General features: G+C 43.9%; 1 protein-coding gene across 1 annotated transcript in view; it reads right to left on the bottom strand.

Annotated features, from left to right (window-relative positions):
* Nucleotides 1-24,580, bottom strand: part of lama5 (laminin subunit alpha 5) — a 276,023-nt gene that overhangs the window by 89,532 nt on the left and 161,911 nt on the right. Inside the window, exons 25-30 of the mRNA XM_033041941.1 lie at nt 19,817-19,923; nt 17,331-17,484; nt 15,324-15,487; nt 8,460-8,568; nt 6,506-6,603; nt 5,003-5,207 (exon numbers count right to left, since the gene is read on the bottom strand). Of these exons, the coding sequence (XP_032897832.1) occupies nt 5,003-5,207; nt 6,506-6,603; nt 8,460-8,568; nt 15,324-15,487; nt 17,331-17,484; nt 19,817-19,923 (837 nt within the window). The remainder of the gene's footprint in view (nt 1-5,002; nt 5,208-6,505; nt 6,604-8,459; nt 8,569-15,323; nt 15,488-17,330; nt 17,485-19,816; nt 19,924-24,580) is intronic.

Consider the following 24,580-nt stretch of genomic DNA (forward strand, 5'->3'; position numbering starts at 1 on the left):
AGTCATAGAATCATACAGCATGGAAAATGCCCTTCGGCCCAACTTCCCTACGCGACCAACATGCCCCATCTACACTAGTCCCCTCTGGCCCACAATCAGTGGGCCTCTCAATACATGGCTGTTCACTGTTCAGGAAATGAATGAAATATAATTCAAACGACGACCATGTACTGCTGGATTTTCAAGCTATTAAGTCTTTTCAAACCATCTTGCTATGAATATTTTGGCTGTGACTCCGAAATGTATACACTGCCACTTCACACCAAAGCCCGAGTCTGTTAAATCACTGATGTCCACGTGCTTCATAGCAGTGTAGAAATAATGAGCTGCAGATGCTGGTTGACCAAGGAAAGACACAACATGTTGGTGTAACTCAGCAGGTCAGGCAGCATCCCCACTTGAAACATCACCGACACATGTTCTCCAGGGATGCTGTTTGAACAGCTGAGTTACTCCAGCATTTTGAGTCTTTGCTTTGTAGAATTGAGCTGAATAGCAGTCAGATGGAATCCAGACTGATTTGCAACTATGATTTAATTAGAAGCATTAATTCAACGAGTAACACTCAACCTCCCAATACCTACAAGTGAATGTTCAAGCCTGCAGTTTAATTCATGCCTCATTGGCTCAATCAACATTCAGCAACCACAGGTCAAGCCTGAGGGGACGTTGGTCTTTCAACCCAGTGCCACACCACGGTGGGCCTAATCTCAAAGTTCCTTCTCCTCTCTGCTCAGAAATCTGCTGCAATATACCTCAGTAAATGGTTCTAACTACCAGCCGAACCAGAGATCCTCTGTACTGATTGTCAGTCTGCACAGAGCCAGCTGATCTCCCCTGGGACAGCAGTGGATGGATAAAGGGAGTGACATAGGGAGGTACAGAATGGAAACGGATGACCATCAACTATCCATTTACATTAATCCTATACTAATCTATTCCAATTTTATTCTCTCCATATTGTTATCAATTCCCACCAGTTTCTACTACTCGCCTACACTCAAGGGGCAACTTTCAGCAGACAAGCAACCTACAAGTCTTTGGGATGTGGGGGGGAAATTGTAGCACGTTCACAGGGAGAACGTGTAAACTCCACACAGGCAGCACCAGAGGTCAGGATCATACCTGGGTCTCTGGTGCTGTGAGGCAGCGGCTTTACCAGCTGTGCCACAATGCCAGCCGAAAATAAGTTGCCCCAGTAGAAGAACTAGAATTGGTCAGTTACACTGTTGGCAAAAGGCTGGAGTAACCGCAGCTAGGCATCGAGTCTGAGTCTGGTGAAGGGCTCTGACCCGGAAAGTCACCGATCCATGTCTTCCAGCGTGCTGCCTGACCGCTGAGTTACTCCAGCACTTTGTGATCCATGTTGAAGTTTCAGTCGGGTAGTGCAACTGCTTGCTGATGGGTGACTAGCAAGAACCATGCTTGTTGCTCACTTGTGTGAGGGGCCAGGTGGGAAACAGACTTCACCAAGATACATGCCGGCAAAACATTAACACCGACGAGCAAAGAGAAGATGGAAGAACTCCTTAGGTGTGCAAGGTGTGCACATCTGGCTGTGTGCAAACATCTGTGTTTACGGGCACATTAACAGTGTCTCTAATTCAAGTTTTCATTTATTAGAGGCTGATGAATGAATAAGTTTATTGGCCAAGTATTCACATACAAGGAATTTGCCTTGGTGCTCCGCCCGCAAGCGACAAATACATACAGTGACAGTAAGGAATGACACATAAAACATTAAACATTAATAATAAAACATTATTGATTAAACATGTGAATTAAATAAAATACCAGATATTTGGTTATTGAGTAGAGCTACTACTCGTGGAAAAAAGCTGTTCATGTCTGGCAGTGGCAGCTTTGACAGTCCGGAGTTGCCTTCCAGAGGGAAGTGATTCAAAGAGTTTGTGGCCAGGGTGAGAGGGGTCAGAGATGATCTTACCCGCTCGCTTCCTGGCCCTTGCAGTGTAGTTTGTCAATGGAGGGAAAGTTGCAGCCAATAACCTTCTCAGCTGATTGGACGATTCGCTGCAGCCTCCAGGTGTCGTGCTTGGTGGCTGAGCCAAACCAGACCATGATGGAGAAGGTGAGGACAGACTCTACGATGGTCGTGTAGAATTGGACCATCATTGCCTGTGGTAGATTGTGTTTCCTCAGCTGCCGCAGGAAGTACATCCTCTGTTGTGCCTTTTTGACCGTGGAGTCAATGGTAGCCCCCCATTTAAGGTCCCTGGAGATGATGGTTCCCAGGAACTTAAAATACTTCACAGGTGTGACTGTGGTGTTGTTGATGGTGAGTGGGGTGAGGGGAGGGGGAGCTCTCCTAAAGTCTACAATCAGTTCCACTGTCTTAAGAGCATTGAGCTCCAGGTTGTTGCGATGGCACCAGGCTGCCATCTGTGACACTTCCTGTCTGTAGGCAGGTTCTTCCCCCGTCCTGGATCAACAGGGTTGTGTCGTCCGCAAACTTGAGAAGCTTGACAGAGGTGTCTGTGGAGGTGCAGTCGTTGGTGTAGAGGAGAGGAGAGAGTACGCAGCCTTGCGGTGCTCCTATGCTGAGTGTTGGCGGGTCCGAGATGTGCTTTCCCAGCCTCACATGCTGCTTCCTGTCTGTCAGGAAGCTGGTGATCCACCGACAGAGGGGTTCAGACACAGTCAACTCGGAAAGTTTGGAGTGTAGTAGCTCTGGCACAATGGTGTTGAATACAGAGCTAAAATCAACAAACAAAATCCTTGCATTGGTCCCCTGGTGGTCTAGGTGCTGGAGGATGAATTGCAGGCCCAGGTTGACTGCGTCATCCACAGATCTATTGGCCCGATATGCAAACTGCAGAGGGTCCAGCAGGGGTTTGTGATAGTTTTCAGCTTGGCCTGCACAAGCCTTTCAAGGGTCTTCATGACTACAGAGGTCAGTGCGACAGGCCTGTAGTCATTAAGACCAGTAATCCTTGCTTTTTCGGGTACAGGGACAATAGTGGAGAAACATAGAAAATAGGTGCTGGAGGAGGCCATTCGTCCCTTCAAGCCGGCACCACCATTCATTGTGATCATGGCTGATCGTCCCCTATCAATAACCCGTGCCTGCCTTCTCCCCATATCCCTTGACTCCACTAGCCCCTAGAGCTCTATCTAACTCTCTCTTAACTCCATCCAGTGATTTGGCCTCCACTGCCCTCTGTGGCAGGGAATTCCATAAATTCACAACTCTCTGGGTGAAAACCTCAGTCTTAAATGACCTCCCCTTTATTCTAAGTCTGTGGCCCCTGGTTCTGGACTCGCCCAACATTGGGAACATTTTTCCTGCATCTAGCTTGTCCAGTCCTTTTATAATGTTATATGTTTCTATAAGACATATGGAGACTTTGAAGCAGGCAGGGACAGTACAGGTTTGCAGGGACTGGTTGAAAATGTCTGTGTAGACTGGTGCCATTATATCCCGGGGCCATTGTGGATGTGGATGCAAGTCATTTCTTTTCCTGCTCTTTTGTATAGCGGGCATGCCCATACCAGCACGCTTCCTGCCTATAAACACCAAATTACTATGTGTAGGATAACAATTAACATGTTGAAATAACTGCCAGGAGGCAACAACCGCTGTTGAAATAATAGTATACTGATGCATGTTTGACTGTGAGACGATAACTGGGTGGCGCTGTCAGCGATGGCTTCCTCGCCAACAGTCTGTCTGTCAACTCGTCATTTTTTGTTATTTTTAGTGTGTTTTAATAGTTTGTTTTAATGTTCTCTGGTATGTTTTATGTGGGGGATGGGAGAGGGAGTCGAAACTTTTTTTCAATCTCTTACCTTGCCGGAGATGCGATTGTTTTCCGGATCGTATCTCCGGTCGCTCTGCGGCCTAACATCATGGAGCTGGAGGCTTTGTTCGAGACTGACTTTGAGCCTCACCGTGGGGCCGTGGACTTACCATCGGAGCCTGCGATCCCTTGCCTGGGATCGACGCTCCAGCCGTGGCCTGCGGATTCCAGCATTGAGGAGCTCGCAGTATCGGGTCAAGGCTGATGTCGGGAAGCTCCAAAGTCGCTGGAGGTTTGACCAGCCCCGACTCGGGGTCCAATCGCCCATCGCAGGGGAGCTGAGATCCCCCCCCCCGATGCGGGAGCTTGATCGTCCCGATGCAGAGACCTCGACCGTCGGCTGCGGGAGCCAAGATCGTCCCGTCAAGGGAAGGTTCGAGTGCCCCGACCACGGGAGAACAAAGAAGGGAAGAGATTGAAGGTAGACAAAAATGCTGGAGAAACTCAGCGGGTGAGGCAGCATCTATTGAGCAAAGGAAATAGGCAACGTTTCGGGTCGAGACCCATCTTCAGTCTGAAGCATCTGTACCCTGTCCACAACAACCATCTGGCTGCATGTCATTTTAACCATCCTTCCCACACCTATATGTCCTGTATCTCCTTTGCCTTCTCCTTTGCTACAGAAAGGCCTAAAGCAAATTGGAAGAACATTATCTTGCATTCCGCTTACAACTCAATGATATGAATATTGAATTTTCCAATTACAGACAGCCCACCCCCCTGGTCCTCTCCTCTCCATACAGCACCTGTCCACCGAGTCTTCATCTCCCTTGGTTCTTCCCCTCTCCCCTCTAATTCTATCTGCTCATCATCTCCTTCCCAACGGGCAAGTTGCATCTCCTACCAGCCTCCACCCTACTCCCCTATCTATAGCAATACAATGGCGACCTCTCCTGCTCCCTCTCAGCTCTGATGCGGGTTCTCGATTCAAATTGTCGACTTACACCTTTTGTCCCACGGATATTGCATTGACCCGGTAACTTCTTCCAGTGTTCTGTTTTTGTTCTAGTTGGTTTTGTGTTAAAACTAAATGACATAGTTAGACCGTGACTTCTTCTGGGCCAACTGAAAGGCTAACAACGTGTCTCACTGCTGGTGAGCAATGGCCAACCATAAATGTCCATCCTTTGATGCAGCTGCTGTGGAGCACCAGTGACTGCAAGTGAAAGGTAGCTGGCAGTTACCTGAGGAAACTGAAGCAAGATCAAGTCAGCTGTCTCCACGATGGTGGATGGGAGGACATGGAGCTGCTCTGGTTGATAAGGTCTCTCCACAGGAGGGGGTCTGGGTGGATAAAGGTGCAGCAGAGTTGAAGCTGAGGATATTTCACCTTGCGTCAGTGTAATGGACTGAGATGGCTTCTGAAACCTGGAGGATGAGCAGGAACCACTGCAAGGCAAACAACAAAATACAACACAATAAAGGGCATTGCAGTAAACTAACAAAGCCTGTAGATGTCAGACTGGGAAATGAGGAGGGTCGAGAAATAAGACAGCCTGATTTAAAAAGGGCAGAAACACTAGGGCTGAAATTTAAAACAGTAATAATACATTTTACATTTTGATGGGCAGAATAAGAGGCAATATGAATTTTTTGAAAGGGAGCAAGAAAAGACCCTTGGGGATATCAGCACACTATGTATTTCAAGTGTAAATATGCTGGTAAGTCTCTTAATTTACATCTTAATTATTTTACTCGGGCAAGACCAAGCAATGAATTGTGGTTGGAAATGGAACATAATATAGACAAAAATCCAGAGACTTTAACACTTAAATAATCCAGTGTATATTAGATTGCATTAATGGTGGTTTAAATTCACCCATTAACAGAAATACAATATCCAAATCATTCTATGCATGATTATGAATAACACAGCATATAAAGTGTAAGAGTACATGACAATAAGCTTTTTGTACAAATCCATCAAATCCCAGTTTGCAAACAGTCCTTCATTCTGACCAAATTCTCAGAGGTTTTATAGGTTAATTGGCTTCGGTAAAATTGTGAATGCCCCCCTAAGTGGTGTGGGATAGTGCTAGTGTACGGGGTAATCGCTGGTCGGCGCAGAGTTGGTGGGCTGAAGGGCCTGTTTCTATGCTGTATCTCTGAAGTCAAGTCTAAAGGTTGGTTTCACTTTAAATTTTATTGATTTAAAATTACGTCTCCAAAAGAAGCAGCTGTATTTAAAATGATCGTTCAGCAATAATATCAACACTGCTAACCAAAGAATTTCTGTGTCCCAGGAGTTTGCTGTGTAGGACAGAGAAGAACATGCAGCAAAAGTATGGCCTACATTCGACTTGTGCCCTATTTGGCTTAAAGAAGACAATCTAAATTTGTGCAGTGCTAAGAATACTCTGCAATATTATAGACAAATAAATGACGAGCTTTTGCCAACAACTAAAAACATTCTTGCTCTACTTTCCCATGGACAGTTGTGTGGGTGACGACCACGGCTGCATTTTCCACAGCTTATTTTTGGAACTGCTTTCAGGAAAATATTGAGCTCATGCACACATAGTTACAACAGCAAAGAATAACTCTAAGATGATTTTTATTTTGATTCGAATATCTGTTGTAAATTTCTGTTGACTTCCATGCAATAGATAATAGAAGTGAAGAGACTGGATAATCCGTGCGCTATCACTTAGAAAAACAGGAAAAGCATTCATAACCGCCCACGTCACCTGTCTGGTTCGAACGTCCCATGGGTGCTGATGCAATGGACACTTGGCTGGACATATTCCATGGTGAACTGCTCATGGGGGATAAGGTACACCTTGTTCTGAAACAGATAACAGATGTCAGGAACTGCACAATCTTGCCCTAGTTCAGAGTTTCAAATCAAAATGTTCACTTCTAAACCGTGTTGGCCTCAGTTATCTCACGGCAGCAACCACAGTAAGCCAGCATCATCTTCCAAGGTTTTCACAATTCTAGCCCACACCTTTGCTGTCACTAAACGCCACCAAGAGAATACATTTTCTTAAAGGTTTCTTGAAAGTACATTTAAGAATGTACATTTAAGAAGTACATTCTTGTTAATGTACTTTAAGAAGTATATTTTTAAGTACATTTTCTTAAAAATGTTTGATATAATGATTAAAGCAAAGGCCTAATTTTACTAAACATCAGATTATGTGGTCAATTGTTAAAAAAAAAGGAATCTTTAATCTAAATTCTAAAATATTTGAAAGCAAATATCAATGAATCTTTGCATTGAACAAGGTCTTCATCCACTGTGTCACACTATTCTCAAGTAAGCCACAAATCCAACCAAAATATTGTTCCATGGGTACTGTGAACTCATTGGCATGACAACCAAACGCCCATGTACAAATTCAAACCCTCAGTTACATCAAGAGTGTAGAAATGAACTGCAGATGCTGGTTTATACTCAAGATAGACACAAAATGCCAGAGTACTCCGCGAATCAGGCAGCATCTCTGGAGAAAATGGACGTGGCATTTTGGGTCGCGATCCTTCCTCAGACTGATTGCAAGGGATGGGGGGGGGGGGGGGGGCTGGAAAATGGAAGTGAGAAAAGTAGAAAGGAACTGCAGATACTGGATTATACCAAAGATAGACACAAAGTGCTGGAGTTACATAGCGGGTCAGGCAGCTTCTCTGGAGAAAAAGGATAGGTGACATTTCGCAACCCGAAATGTCGCAACCCTTCTTCAGACCGTCGGTCTTTCATCCTTTTTTCCCCCAGAGATGCTGCTTGACCCATTGAGTTACTCCAGCACTTTGTGTCTATATTCTAGTCAGTTACATCATTCCAGGACCTCAAAGCCAGAGCACACGTCTTCAAGAGCTAGAGGTTCTGCGGAAAGAGTCACAGATAATAAATTGGAAGTTCTCCAATGAATGTATTGCCTTACACTGAAGGAATCTTGGTGCAGACATACTAAGTCTTAACCTTTCAACAGTTAGCTGTTCTCCTCCAAATCAGTTTAATTTGTTAAAAAAATATCACAATTTATTGTCCATCTGAACCATTCACATATAGAAAAACATGAACTTATTTAACTATTCATTTACACAGGCGGAATGGTACCATTCGGCGCCGCCGTTTCGGCACCACTGATTTGGCGCCGCCGTTTGGAGGAGCCGATCTTTTGCTAATTCATGAGAACGTCTCATTAAACACAACCAAAACCCAAATTTGAGGGTAAAAACAAATCATTTTTAAAGTGCAATCATTAACAAAGTAGACAGTAAATTGTTACAAAGTCTCGAAATGCATTCTACTGGTTTAGCTTCAGGTGAAGTAAATGCATTCTACTGGTTTAGCTTCAGGTGAAGTAAGTTAGATGAAGTAAGATGAAAGTTTAGATGAATTACGATTAGTTGCCGGCTGGTTATTTTTATTTTGGGCATAGGAAAATTCATGACACAATTTATAGGGGACAACAGAAACCTACATTTATATTAAACGGGGGGGGGGGGGGGGGGGGGGGGGGGGACACACAATCAAAAACAGCGATGCCGAAACAGCGGCGCCGAAAAGTACACAGCCCCCTATTACAGTGTTTGAACCCTTTTGCTATAATACCACTAATTGGATTGGAGACAGGTTTTGCCAAGCATGCGAGGGAGACAGAATTGGTCGTTTTAAATTCATGAACTCTCTCTTACCAATAAAACGTTGGCTGAGTCTGCCACAATCTGCAGTTCGACTCTGGTCGTTAATTCATACACAGCGACACGATTCATAGAATCAACTGCAACTCCACGGCAGAGAAAGCTGGAATTAAAAACAAGCTCCAAATTCTTAGCAAACAACAGAAAGAACGGGTTGTTCTATGTTGGGACAGGAATATATATATATCATACAACAATTTATCCATCCACTAGTCCAGCTCACCATTATTTAGAATTCAATGACCAAATAAAAAGTGCATTCAATTTTGTTTGCCTGTTTACAGGTGAGAGAAGGGGTAGACTAATGTCACTGTGTGAAACGCATGCGCTGACATGTATTTTATTTTCCTTCTTTAGGGGGATGATCTGCAGGTAATAATGCTTTGAGTTATCAATGATATGGATATCAAAACCACTAATTCAACTCCTACTTCTGCGATTTACTCAGGAGCTCCTGCAAATTAAACCCACCCTAATATTCCTCAAAATTCCCCAAATATTCCTCAAAGACAACGTTTTTTTCTGACCTTCATGAGGATTTTGCCAGGAGTTGAGGGCCTGAGCTATAGGGAGAGCTGGAGCAGGGTAGGACTCTATTCCTTGAAGCACAGGAGGATGAGGGGTGATCTTATAGAGGTGTACAAAATCATGAGAGGAATAGATCGGGTAGACACACAGAGTCTCTTGCCCAAAGTAGGGGAATCAAGAACCAGAGGACATAGGTTTAAGGTGAGGGGGGGGAAATTTAATAGAAACCTGAGGGGTGACTTTGTTCACACAAAGGATGGTGGGTGTATGGAATGAGCTGCCAGAGGGGGTATTTGAGGCATGGACTATCCCAACGTTTAACAAAGAGCTAGCATAGGATAGGATAGGTTTATAGGCCAAATGTAGGCAGGTGGGACCAGTGAAGATGGTACATGTTGGCTGGTATGGGTACTTTGGGCCGAAGGGCCTGTTTCCACGTTGTATAACACAGTTCAGATTGTGGCGGGTGTGGAGGGTGTGGCGGCGCTGCATTGCAGCTGCGGCTCGCCTGCAGTCCGTTTGTCTTTTCTGTTTTTTGTTTTCTTTTGTCCCGTTTTTACAGTTTATTTCGGTTTAGATTAGATTAGATTACATTAGATTCATTTATTGTCATTCAGACCTTTCGGTCTGAACGAAATGTTGTTTCCCTGCAGTCATACATATAATTAAAAAATGACAAAAACACACAATCAACACAAATTTAACATCCACCACAGTGAGTTCACCAAACACCTCACTGTGGTGGAAGGCAAAATCTTAAAGTCTCTGTCTCTTCCCTTTGTTCTCCCTCTGCGCCTAGGCGACGGTTCAAACTCCGCGGGTGGTTTATTTAGTTGTGTATGTGTGGGGGGGTGGGTGTAACATGTTTTTTTATTCTTCCTTCGGGGGGGATGCGACCTTTCCTGCTGTATCCCCTGTCTCCGTGTCTGTCTGCGCTGAGGCCTATCGCGGAGCTGGCGGCCTCCAACTGCGACCGACCTCGAGGCTGCGGAGGCAGAGCCAGGACTTACCAACGCGAGGCTGGCCGACTTCGGGGCTATGGTTGCGGTGCGACCCAACTTCCGACTTTGGAGCCTTGGAGGTTCGGCCGCGGGCCAGTGGACGACATCATCGGGAACTCGACTTCTGTTTTCCGGAGCTCCCGCAACTACAGCTGCGTCAGCTGGACTGGAGGACGGCAGCTTCGGCAGCTTCGACCGCCCCGGGCCGCGGAGTTTGAACCGGCCCGTTTGCGGAGCACGGATTCAGCCGCGGGATTAACCTACCATCACCCGGCAGGGTCACAACATCGGAGGCTTGGATTGCCTCAGCGCAGAGGGAGAGCAAGGAGGGAAGAGACAATGACTTTGGGACTTTAAATTGTGTTGAGTGTTTGTGATGTGTTTACCTTGTTTACCAGAGGGACTAAAGATGGAAATTAGCTACTGGCTACAATCTTGCGTATTACATGTAAATGTTTATTAATATGCACTGCCCCTAAATAAATAAATAAATTACCAAAAAAAAATTACAAATTATAACTATATGAGTTTATAACTTTGCTGTCACAGGGGAGCAGCATTTCCATAGGACTTTTCATCCCTCTAACTGCACAACTGCAGACCGTGATAGGAGAACTATAAAATGCAGCAACATTGCATCTTTTATGTACATAACACCTTTACCATGGCAAAACGGCCAAATGTATTTTACAGAAGAGTGATCAAACAAAGAACATTGGCACCAAGCCACAAAGAAATGTTTGGACAATCGAGCACATGGTTTCTCGGGAACATTCTTAAAGAAGAAGGTCATGCTGCCTGTCCCAGCATTTTGTGTCTATCTTCGGTGTAAAGCAGCACTGGCAGTTCTTTCCTAAACTAAACTAGAGTTTGAGAGGGGCGAGACCAAGAAATTGTGTGAAGACAAGTTTGAATAATTTAAAATGGAACCAGGTAGAAACACAAAACTGCAGATGCTGGTTTATACCAATGATAGACATAACGTGCGGGTCTGGCAGCACCTCTGGAGAAAAAGGATGGGTGATGTTTTGGGTTGGGACCCTTCTTCAGGTCTTAAAACTGAACCATTCTTAACTGAGAATTATTGGAAGTTAGCAGGCAAGGTGGTGATGGGTGAAAGGGTGTGGATCAGAATATGGTCAACAGAGATTCAGATGATCGCAAGGTTATGGAGAATGGGGCCAGGGAAATGCACTGAGGCAGAGACACAGATGAGCGAGTCTGGATATGAGCTGATGGAAGACCAGAGTCTGGTGATTAGATAGAGATGGAAATATGTGGAATAATATGGACATGAGGTCAGAGACACAGTGAGAAGAAATGCAGGCGTTACTGCACTGGCAGCAAGCCAGAACACAAAAAACAAATGCATTCGAATAATTTTTTGCCCTTCCAAATTCCTCGTCCCCATTTCCTGAATGAGACCACAATTAGTCATTTTGTCTGGGGAAGATCCCGAGGGCATTCGATAAAATCAGAATTCTCTGTGAGGAAGTACCTGGATTCTGCAGTGCACGTCCCATTGTTCACATCCAGGAGTGGACAAGGTCCATTCAAACAAAAACAACTCAGCATTTTGTTTTTGAAGCTGTCTGATGTGACTTTACTGCAGAGCCCAAGTCTCAACTCTATGCAAGCCATTTCACTCGTGATTATCAATTTGCCTTTTCTCTCCTCACTCACATAAGTATTAGACCTGGCCTTCTGCACAAAACTAACACTTGCTTCTCTTTAGTCATTCACAGGAAGTGGCCATCACGGCAAAGACATTCATTAATTGTTCATGGAAGATAGACACAAAATGCCGGAGTAACTCAGCGGGACAAGCAGCATCTCTGGGTGATGCTAAGAGAAATATCCCAGAATAGTGTTGTGGCATTAGAACATTCCAGTTGCAGAGAGCGTGCAAATAAGAAAAAGTGCAAGGTCTGCAATGAGGCTCGTCGGAAGATTAGAATTAGACCCTAGATTATGGGACCACCATACAGTAAGTGGTCTGATAACAGCGAGGAGGAAGCTTTCACAGAATCTGGTGTTAAGTGCTTTCACAGTTTTGTATCTTCTGTCTGACGGGAGAGGGGAGAAGAGGAAATGACTGGTGTGAAGACGGTCCTTGATTATGATCATGAGGTGTAGCTGGAGGTAATCAGGTGTGTCTGATTTGTGTAATGGACTCGGCTGCATCCACAACTCGCTGCAATTCCTGGCCATCCACAACTCTCTGCAAAGGCCATTCAGCCCATCAGGTCTGCTCAGCCATTAGATCATGGCTGATCTAATTTTCTCTCTCAGCCTCATTCTCCTTGCTGCTCCCTGTAACCTTTGATGCCCTTCCTAATCATGAACCTATCAAACTCCGCTTTAAAAATACCCAATGACGGCTTTCACAGGCATCTGTGGCAATGAATTCCTCAGATTCACCACCCTCTGGCTAAATAAATTCCTCCTCATCGACTTGCAGTTTATGGGCCTGTCAGTGAGTTTTATCCAACAGAAACAAGATAAGATAAACATCAAAAATACAACCGACAGCAAGACAGAAAGCAATATAAAAATGAAAGGGACAGACAAGACAAAATGGATAACATTTTATCTCCTACAAGCCAGCAGAGGTTAGATAGGCCAAATGTCCTCTTTCTTCCATTGTAAAATCCTGTGGTTTTAGAAGAAGATTCAGTTCTGAGAAAGTGCGTGTCTTTTCAGCTTGTTACAAACCTAATCAAATTTCTTCAGGAAATGAGATCTGCCGCATCTAATTAGCAAGCTAATTTTGCATAGATTATTAGGGATGAACTATAAAGTACAGCAGCTGTGAATTGCTGAGAAAAAGCAATAAAACTTCTGCGAAGCAATTTGTAGATGAATTGGTTAAATTTAGTTTAGTTTAGAGTTACAGCTTGGAAACATGCCCTTCGGCCCATCGAGACCGTGCCTACAAACCTATACGTCTTTGAGAGTGCCGGAGGAAACCGGAGCACCCGAGGAAAACTCACGGGGAGAACATACAAAGTCCGTACAGACAGCACCCATAGTCAGGATCGAACTTGGGTCTCTGGCGCTGAAAGACAGCAACTCTATTTGATGCTGGGTGATATAAATATATTTGACACAACCTAGGGGTTTGAAGTAGATAGATTGCAATGTTCTCAAATGCTTCTCCAGCTAAATTCATGTTTTAACTCGAAAAATTACCTGGAGATATTTCACACATCTGCTCCCGCTAATTACACAAGGTAAATAATTCAAAATTACAATCTTCCCTAATTTTCAAAGCACTATATTTGATCTGTGAACATTTTCCCACACATCCCCACGCATCTGGCCAACTGCCGACTCTAATATCTGCAGTTTTCATTAACAAGAAGTATGTGAATGTTGACTTTAGAAATGAGTAGTTCAAATTCCTTTTACGCTCCATCCAAACTTAAGTCAGATTGCAAAACCCAAAGAATTGAAAATGTAATCTTTGCAGCACCAATCAGAATTTGGGTTGCAAAACTGACTTTATGTTTTTATTTTAGCCACATTTATCTGCACCCTTTAGCTTCTAGTTTTCCAATTAGGATTGCTCATGAAGGATTATAGTGACTCATATCTCCGCAACATGGGAGTACCGTTTCCCACGCTTTGCAGACAGTGAGGGAATTTGAACAATTAAATATCAAATGCAATGAAGGAGTAATAAAGTGGGCCAATAAGCTAAACATAGCACTAAACATAGGAGGAGTGGGTTCGGAGGGGCAAATGGCCCACTCCTTTCATTCTATGTTTGTATGAAAATTTGAATCATTAATCCAAGGGTATTCAATGTCTACCGCAGTAAATAATTTACTAAAAATCCCAAAACAGCTATGGAGCCGACAACAGAATAGTAATATAGTTTGCATCATGAGCCAAACACAAAGTGCCGGAGGAATTGAGCAGGTCAGGCAGCATCTGAGGAGGGAATGGACAGATGATGTTTCAGGTCGGGACCCTTCTTCATACTGATTGGAGCCAGGGGATGGGGGTGGGAGGGCGAGAGCAGGGAAAGAGAGGTGGGGGTGGGATAAAACCGGGCAGGTGATAGGTGGATATAGGTATTTGTATCATCATGCTCAATATAAATAGGATTTATTCAGAGCATTGTTATGGAACTGTGATGGCCATGTGTTCATGCTGGCTCCACATGGAGGCTCCCCATCAGTCTCCCGGCTGTCTACCTCGTCCTTACAGGTTGCAAACTCCAGAACACCATCACCACATAAAAAATATGCTTCTCATACTGCCATGCCTTTCATCTAACCAAATCTGTATCCCTCGCAGCCACGAGAAACTGCAGATGCTGGGTTACAAAAAAAATGGACACAAAATGCTGGAGTAACTCAGCGGGTTAGGCAGCATTTCTGGAGAACATGGAAAGGTGACGTTTCAGGTCGGGGCCCTGCAAGATCCCTTGCATCTTCAAACATCCGTCAATGGTAATAACTTTGCTCTGGTCGACTGCATCTCAAGCTGTCTGGATCTTGCACAACTCTCAACATTCAAGGAGAAGCAGCCAGACTTCCCCACTCTAACCTTGCTACCTTCAGGGGTTCAGAGCACACCATCTCTGCTACAAAAACAAGGGAAGGCATGAACAGATACCTCTGTCATCACTGGAGTAGGTTTTACCAAGTTCTGAAGTTATATATCTGGCCTACTGAACCCAACCAGCACACAACTAAGCACACCTACTTCACCTTCCTGTCTCTGTTATGTTCTAACTAGATTTACCTCTGCACAGGTAATGTTGATATAACAGGTCAAAATAGATCAGTACAGATGCATGATATCCCACCCACTCCACTCTGATGCACCCCTTTAAGGGGGATGGTGCTGAAGGAGAGAAGGAGAGAATGGAAGTTTAACACCTCCTTTTAAAAATTTGATTCCTTAAGGGGAGCAGCAAAAATCAGCCACAGGATTTGTTTTTTTCTGCTTTTTCCTTTTACTTTGCATTGGGTACTTTATCAAGAGCAAGTATCTGGTTTAATTTCAAAAAGGTGAATCCAAAAGCAATTCGCATAAAGGGCCAATAATAACAATAAAAGCTCCTGGATTTCACTGCTTGCTGGAGATTTAATCTGGGAAGTCTGATCAAGGTTAAAACAAAGATTGTCACAAAGTGTTGACGTCACTCAGCGGGTCAGGCAGTATCTCTGGAGATCATGGATGGAGAACATTGATGCTCTTCAGGGACGTTGCGTGACCTGCCGAGTTACTCCAGCATTTTTTTGTAAACCAGCATCTGCAGTTCCTTGTTTCTACATTGGAACAAAGATTGCTGTTTTTAAGGGGTCTTCCTCACCTGTATTTGCAATAATGGAGCTCGATTGTGATGCGCTGATCTTGCCACCCGACAGCATTTACAACAACACTGAGGCTTTCTCCTGGATCCGTCTCAGTCGCGTATTCAATGAGAACCACGTAGGCACCTGAATGTGGAACCCTCATTCGCAATTGTACATTCATCTTGAAAATGCAAAAAAATAGAGTTACAGCATTCACCAACAAAAGTGCTAAGAATACCATTTTCCAATTCATCACAGGATGCTAAACATATTTTTAAGAGAGAGCTCTCAGGGCTAAAGGAATCAAGGGATATGAGGAAAAAGCAGGAACAGGGTACTTATTTCAGATGATCAGCCATGATCATATTGAATGGTGGTGCTAGCACGAAGGGCCAAATGGCCTACCTATTTTTCTATGTTTCTATAATAACATTTCAAAGTTCCACTGTTGAAGGAAGGAACTGCAGATGCCGGTTTACAACAAAGATAGACACAAAAAGCTGGAGTAACTCAGCGGGCCAGGTAGCATCTCTGGAGGTAAGGAACAGGTGTCGTTTCGGGTCGAAGAAGGGTCTCAATCTGAAACGTCACATATTCCTTTTCTCCAGATATGCTGCCTGACCCGCTGAGTTACTCCAGCTATTTGTGTCTATTTTCCACTGGTGAAGGTTTGGTTTCAAAAATGAAACAATTTCCGATTACTGGACAAAGCAGGTAGCTTTCTCCCTAATAAACACATCAAGCTGAATGCATTACCTTACTGATGGTGACACACAAATTCAATTACAATTTTTACAAGCGATGAAGTCTTTGATAAATAAATAGTTTAGTTCAAAGATATAGTTTGGAAACTGGTTCTTCGGCTCACCGAGTCCACGCTGACGAGCAATAGTTCTATCCGACACATATAGGGAAATTTTACCAAAGCCAATTAACCTACAAACCTGCATGTCTTTGGAATGGGGGTGGAAACCGGAGTACCCGAAGCAAACCCACATGATCACGGGGAGAACGTACAAACTCCGTACAGACAGCGCCTGTAGTTAGTATTGAACCCGGGTCTCTGGTGCTGTAAGGCAGCAACTCTACCGCTGCCCACAAGACGGTACAGTGAGACACATTAAGCAGGCTGGTCAACAGCTGTGCAAAAATTATGCAGTGGATTCAACATTGGGCACTCATAGTAATAACCACTGATTAAAAATACTGTGGGGATTGGATTAACAAGCCAGCTAACAAAACTATGGCACAATATCAATGTGCTGATTCAGAGGCTGGAAGCATATGTTGAATGAGTCGGAATGACAAAGGCATGCAATGGCAGAGGAGCTGAATGGCCACTATTGTTCCACCATCCATTCAATGCAGCCTCACAGTAAGGGAAAGATGCCACATTGTCAACATTGTTACACTTCACCAACAAAAAAACCCCAGAATTAAATAATGTTAGAAGGGAGGCATGGTGGTGCAGCGGTAGAGTTGCTGCCTCACAACGCCAATGAGCCGGTTCGATCCTAACTATGGGTGCTGTCTGTACGGAGCTTGTACAGTCTCCCCGTGAACGCATGGGTTTACTCCGAGATCCTCGGTTTCTTCCTACACTCCAAAGACGTACAGGTTTGTAAGTTAATTGGCTTGGAATAAATGTGCTGTATAATTGTCCCTAGTGTGTGTCGGTAATGTTAATGTGCGGGGATCGCTGGTCAGTGTGGACCTGGTGGGTCGAAGGGCCTGTTTCCACACTGTATCTCTAAACTAAACTAAAATCTATATGGGTATAAATGTGGAAGTTATGTTAAATTGACAGTACGCAATAATTAATAATAGTTATTGAAATAATTCAATCACAGATCAATCCAACTGCTTTATTTCCAATTCCTCTCACTCCGAGTTTGGGTGCAATTGCTAACCATTTTAGTTTATTTGGATCAGATTTCTGGTAAAATAGCAGAGGAAGTTTCAGACGCAAGCAATAGTGCCTGTTCACTGGTGCCCCATATCAATCATTTCACCATTGTACTAACCTGTTTGTCATTCAGGATGACCATTGTTGGATGGCTTGGTGTGGGCTGTACTGAGTGACATTGACTAGGGAGGTAGTTTTCATAGGCACACGTTCCATCAGTGGCCTGCAGTGAGGGAAAGCCATCCAAGGAAAGATGTCTGTACAGCAAACAACTGTAGAGAGAGAGGGAGAGACCAACCTCATCACTTCATTGTCACAATTGCAAGAAACCCAATGGAAACTCAAATCCATTTTACTCTCAAAAAGCCAAACAGAACCTGCAAATATTGGAAATATTCTCCAGAAAGTAAATTAGACAATATCTGATGGAAGGGAAATAGAGTTATTGTTTCAGAGTAACGACTTTTCATTATGGTAGTTCCCTAATGCCATCCCTTGTGACTGAAAGAGCTGCAGTTGCAGGAAATCTGAAATAAAAACAGAAAATGTTAGATACACTGCAGTGGGCATCTGTGGAAAGAGAAACAGATCAAAGCCTTTGTCAATGCTGGGAAAGAGAGAAAACAAGTTAGTTTGAAGTCGCTGAATGTAGGGGAGGAATGAATAGGATGGAAGGTATATATCTCTGATAGGGCGAGACTAAAGTTGGCAGACGATAAGCTGTTCAAGAAGGAACTGCAGATGATTGGAAAATCGAAGGTAGACGAAAATGCTGGAGAAACTCAACGGGTGCGGCAGCATCTATGGAGCGAAGAAAACTATTTATTTCGCTCCATAGATGCTGCCGCACCCGTTGAGTTTCCCCAGACGATAAGCTGTGATTGCAAGCAAAATAATATAAAAAGCTGCTAAATGTGGAGTTGCAGTAAGTGCCCAGCAAGTAAGCTTGGGCTAGTAGGGAGAAAAAATGAGCACATGTTATAGAAGGATAACTTACAGAAGAGTTGGCCAATTCAGATACAAGTAGAGAAAGCAAGTTGGAGACACAGGGACATGCAGATGCTGGAATATTGAGCAAAGTGCAGTGCTGGAAGAACTCCACAGATCAGGCAACATCTGTGGAGGGAATGGACAGACGACGTTTCAGGTCGGGACCCTTCTTCAAACTGATTGTAGTAAGGAGAAGGAAGCTGGGAAGAGTGGTGGGGCCCAGTACACAGCCTGGCAAGTGATAGATTGATACAAGTGAAGGGGATTTGATTGGCAGATGGATGGAGTGAGTGAGAAATGCGAAAGGTGTAAAGGAGACAAAAGGTGTCAGATAAAGAGAGAAGATGAGTGAAATGTAAAGCCAGAGGGAGGGATATAAATGGAAGGGGACAAGGGAGGGGGGTTGGGGTAAAGGAGGGCAGGATAGTGTGAGAAATGGGTGAAGGTGACAGAGTTTAGAGAGAGGGGATAGCAGGATATGACTTAACATTGTATAATTCAATGTTTATACCATTGGGCTGTAAGCTAGCCACGCAGAATACGAGGCACTGTTCCCCCAGTGTGCATGGCTCACTCTAGCAATGGAGAATCCCAGGAAAGAAAGGTCAGCGTGAGAATGGGAAGGGGAGTTAAAATGATTAGCAACCAGGAGATAATAATAATAATAATGGATGGGATTTATATAGCGCCTTTCTAATACTCAAGGCGCTTTACATCGCATTATTCATTCACTCCTCAGTCACGCTCGGTGGTGGTAAGCTACTTCTGTAGCCACAGCTGCCCTGGGGCAGACTGACGGAAGCGTGGCTGCCAATCTGCGCCTACGGCCCCTCCGACCACCACCAATCACTCACACACATTCACACACAGTCAAAGGTGGGTGAAGTGTCTTGCCCAAGGACACAACGACAGTATGCACTCCAAGCGGGATTCGAACTGGCTACCTTCCGGTTGCCAGCCGAACACTTAGCCCATTGTGCCATCTGTCGTCCCAACAATCCAGCAAGCCTTGGTGGACAGAGTGCAGGTGGTGAAATGGTTGCAGCAAAATCTAGTTGCCTGATGCTGTCTAATTCAAATTTGAGCTTGGATGGCTACAATATTCCCAGATATAAAACAAAGTGCTGTTCCACGAGCTTACGTTGGCTCAATGGTACTTGATTGTCACATGTACTTAGGTACAGTAAAATTCCTTTTTTTGCATAATGTTCAGTAAAAATCTTACTATACATAGGCCCAATCATACTCAACTACAAAAGTGTAAGAATTGTAGATTAAACTGAGGCAGTTCACAAGAGTTGCCATATTCCCAGTTCCATCTTGTTCCCTTCAAGTGAAAATAGATATTATTCGCCCAGGTCAAATCTATATCCACTTATATTTTACTTTTATCAAGGTAATTCTTATTAAACTACAAAGTAGAAGACGGAGGTCTCGCTGCCAAACCCTTAGCACATCTTACACTCCTTGGATTTATGTACCAAGATACAGTTGGGCTGTGACAAAGAAGATGAATAAATGGATGAAATGATGGAGGGATTTTCAGATGCCATTATAATAGAAACTTACAAAATTATCCTTGCTAAAACCCAACAATTTTCTCAGCATACTCACTTCTGACTGGTGTCTTGATGGCTCACTGTGTAGGTGCAAGGCTCCGTCACTCTGAGCTGGAGGATTGGTGCTTCATAGTAAGCGCTGGGCAATAGAACCAGGTAGTCCTGCAAGACGAAGAAAAAGATGGCCAAAGTCATACAGTAGCAATATTTAATTTCCCCATTAAAAGTTTTTTTGAAGATCAATATTTTACATTTTTAAATACTTTTCTTACTGGAATTGCAACAGATGGTTAATCAATGTAGAAAAAGAGTGGGGATATGGATTGCTTGGTGAACTCCACAAACACGATCGGCTAAAAGAGCCTCTTCCATAAGCAACAAAATAAATGCTGCAGGAACTCAGTGGGTTAGGCAGCATCTGTGGAGGGAAATGGATGACTGCCTTTCGGGTCAGGTCTCTTCTTCAAGAGTGGAGTAGAGGGGAGATGGCTGGTCGAATGAGGTGAAAGAAAGGGGTAGTGCAAGGGCTGTTTTTGCTATTTTTTTGTTTAGTTCATAGCACAGTTTTGTCCAAAGAAAAAATCAGAAAGTAAGCAGTGTTTCAAGTTGCTTCTGTTCACCAAGTTAACAAGTATAATTGTGAATTGCATCTTGGATAGCCGAGTTTTCCGTAATTTTCTTCCCCCGATTGGCTTCTATTTCTGTCCAAGGGTCTAATCTGGGATCCCAAGAGTGCGATTTGAACAGAGACACCTGCTAAATACTTCCTTATTGCTCCCAAATGTCTCCCATGACAAGTGGGAATGAAACAAAGATGTTCCTCATGGAAGCAGAGGCCTTTCTTGGAGAGCATCCCAAATTCTAATTGCAGTCAGGAGGAAAAGCAAAAAAAAATTGTTCTGGTCATAATGATTTCCGTTTGCATTCAAATGGGTTAATGGGAAAGTAAATTGGAGCGAGGGTAAGAAATCCATCTGAACCTTCATCACAGCTAAAGCAGCAACCAAAACCCTCATAGCATCCGATGATCATTGCAGGAGTTCCAAGGGTTGAGTTACATTTTAATAGTGCCAAGTAGAATCAGATTTCAGTTTGGGGCATGAAGTCAAATGGCAATTGGATATTGTAGCAATTGGTAATTTATAAGCAAGATGATTTTCGTTGCATTTTACATATAAAAGTTTGAGTTAAAAGATTGCTTCAATATTTGGGACGGCACAGTGGCGCAGTGGTAGAGTTGCTGCCTTACATTGCCAGAGACCCGGGTTCGATCCTGACCTCGGGTGCTGTCTGTATTGAGTTGTACGTTCTCCCTATGACTGTGTGTGTTTTCTCCGGGTGCTCTGCTTTACCCCGTCACTCCAACGATGTCACGGTGTGTAGGATAGTGCTAGTGTATGGGATGATTACTGTCAGTGCGAACATGGTGTATCGCTAATGTGTAATAGCTGTATTAAGTATTTGTACCCTGAATTCTCTAAGCAGAGTATTTGACTGCCAATGTTTATACTGGAACAGCCAATACCGAGTGTTTGAGTTGTAACAGAAGCTGGAAGGAAATTAGTGGTAAGTAGTTACATCAACTAAGTGGCCAGCAGGGATAAAGGAACATTTGCTGACTGCGACTGACCACAAAGCAAATAGTGAATTGAAAGCAGAAGGTCTGATCTAAACTAACAGCGGATTTGGCAGAGGGTTAGGTTTCCCCATGCAGAACCATGTAGAATAGTAAGATTAAACGAGAACTGTTTGAAGTTTGATCTTGATTTTATGAGGAGTTACGATGAGCGATTACGTGAAGAAGGGCCGTCCGTCTGTGTGCGCGTCAATCTTCAAAGCAGCGGTGTTAAATCACAGATAAAAAGAAGACCTGAGAATAGTAAGATTGTGAAGAAACTAGAACTTCCATATGATCTTGATAGTATGAGGGTGGGAGCGGTGGGCACGTAATCGCTCATCGTAACTCCTCATAAAATCAAGATCAAACTTCAAACTGGTAAGTTCTCGTTTAATCTTACTATTTTACTTCGGAGTCACGTGAGTGGCTACGTGAAGATTTCAAAGCTCTGTGATTTTACGGCGGTTATGAATCCAGGCGTCACACACTGAATGGATTGACCATGGATGCGTGTAATCATTAAAGCATTCAGACATTACGTAGTTAAGTAAAGACACTGATGCTTTAAATGAAAGAAAAGTTTAAAAAAAGTTACCCCTCCCAACCTTGGGGGGAAACTAAGGGACAGAACTTAAAATGGTACGTGCAAACACCCCCAGTCCGGTTATGGGTTTGTTATAAAACCGGTGGACCGTTATTTCATTCGTCCATCCTGCAGCCACTAGGATGTCGTCAAGGGGCACGTCCATAGCTCTTGCTGCCGACGTAGATGCAGCCCTGGTGGAATGAGATTTAACCATATAAATGTTTACTTCTGCTACCGCCATTACCTCTTTTGACCATCTGGAGATGGTTTGAGTTGATACCTTTTGGTGTGGTTTAAAAAAAAATAAAAAATATATATTTTATGGCTGATGAGGACTGATTGTTCTGAGCCTCTGAGATTCTCCGTAACTCTCAGATAGTGGTGTTAGTATGTTACCACCCACACAACCGTTGGTCCTCTGGATATGCCAAGAACTGGATCTCCATCCCTGGCATTCCTGGCCTGCTCTGTTTTATCAGGTTCCTGATTAGGAATGTTATGTTGTTCATATTGGTGGTCATGTAGTCCAACCGTAGCTTTTGCAGTGTCTGGACTTCGTCAGCATACCACCTTCAGGGTTAGTTATAGGCGGTCCCCACTGTCAAAGTAGGGTTAGTACCACGCTCACATCCCATGTGTCCGTGTACCTTGGCCTTGGAGGTCTTAAATTGTAAATTCCCTTCATGAATTTTGTTGTAAAGGGGTGCGTTCCTATCGAACCGTGCCCTGCTTCCGGCATCAGATAGGAGGAGAGTGCGCCTCTGGCACTATAGATTGCACTATAACTTTGTTTATAGTTATAGTACAGAGTTGATAGGAACTCCAAGACATCCGTTATCCGAACTGTGTTGTATTTGTTCGGACAGTCCTATGCCTTGAAATGGCCTCCTCAGAATCTGCAGACCAACAAGTTATACGTTCATGTAGTGGATGATTGCTCCCTGCAACTGGGTTCACTAGGAGGTCCCTGCTCTTGGGTACAGCCATAACTGGCTGGACTATAATTCCCAAAATTTTTGGGGACCAGGCTTGAGTAGGCCAATCTGGCACTACCAATATGCCTGTGGCTTCGTCTTGCTTGATTTTTGTCAAGCATCGGTTTGTGAGACAAATTGGCGGAAAGCATACATAAACATTCCTCCCCAATTGAGGGAGAAAGCATCCACTGCCTTGCTCCTGGATCCAGCTCGCAGGACACATATCTGGGTAACTAATGGTTTAGTCTAGATGCAAACGGATCAACATCTGGTATGCCAAATCGTGTAGTTATTTCGTTAAATACTGTCTGATTCAACATCCATTCTGTGTTGTTATTAAACATTCGTGATCCAGCATCTGTCACCGTGTTATATCTACCTCGTAGATTTTCCAAATATTCCTCTCGCTACGCCAGTGCCAAATGAGGTTCGACAATCTGTCGTAAGATACAGATTTTACACCACCCTTGTTAATGGATATATGCCACCGCAGTGGTGTTATCAATCTGAATTTGAACAAGCACCGGTTGCATATCGCTACAGAGAACCTTGAGTCCATATTGTGCCCCCAATAATTCTGGGTAATTGATTCCATGTGTTGGGGAATTACAGACTCCTGCTCATTCCATCTGCCCCCACAGCTTTAGACTGTGTTGGTGTCTCCCCATCCTTAGCCGCTTGCATAGGTCTGAAGAACCCTCGATGGCTTTCGATCAAAAGTTCCCCTGAGCTGTCTCCCATTCGTTATCCACCATAGCTATTCAACAATGGCCTCTGCTGGCAATCCATAGTTTGCCAATTCGGCCTGCATGTAATTTGAGTGTTCGTTCCTTTGCTTGCTGTAAATTCTGGTAATGCAAAGGCCCGTACTGCTGGGAATGCAGCTACTATTTGCCAATTACACTCGCTGTTTGCCTGATAGATGGCTAGTATTTGACTATCAGGTCATTGCAGGCTTAATTAATATTGTCGTTTGCCCCTAGGCAAAGTCACCAACATATTTACTGTTTTTGATAGTAAATTCTAGGTAATCAATTACCCTTGTAGGTGTCAATTTTGATTTAACTGGATGGATGAGATAACCAATTCTTTCAAACAGGGTTTTGGTTTGCTTTGACTGATGCTTCTGCCAATTCTAGGTGACTCCAAAAATAAAAATGCCCTCCAAATATGCCATTACTATGTGGTTTTGAGACCTTTGTAGTCCCAGAATTGGTTTCCGTAGTTTAGTCAATAGTCTAGGATCTGATGTCAACCCATTTGGCAGAGCCATGCCATCCAGTTAAACTTCAAATATCTCCTGTTCTTAGTGAATAGACACCGAATAGTATGCATCTTTGAGGTCGATGCATGCCATGTGACCATTTTATAGGAAGCTCCTATAAAACAGTAGTTAGACCGTAACAAAAAATTGGGAGTAGGACTGGTAGGAAGTGTGGATTCCATGTTTCTCCTGACCTCTGCTTGGGTCTTGGTCTGAAAACCTCATCATACTGAGCCTGCCTTGTAGGACAATTCTGGCCATAATTCTGAGTCTGCCTTGAAAGACGACTCTGATCATATTTCCATGCCCAGCTTTCAAGCTACCACCGGCTTCAGTGAACTGCTTGCCCCCTATGGAGGTGTGGGGTGTGTTGT

The sequence above is a fragment of the Amblyraja radiata genome, chromosome 23 (genome assembly GCF_010909765.2).
Source record: "Amblyraja radiata isolate CabotCenter1 chromosome 23, sAmbRad1.1.pri, whole genome shotgun sequence".
NCBI lineage: Eukaryota > Metazoa > Chordata > Chondrichthyes > Rajiformes > Rajidae > Amblyraja > Amblyraja radiata.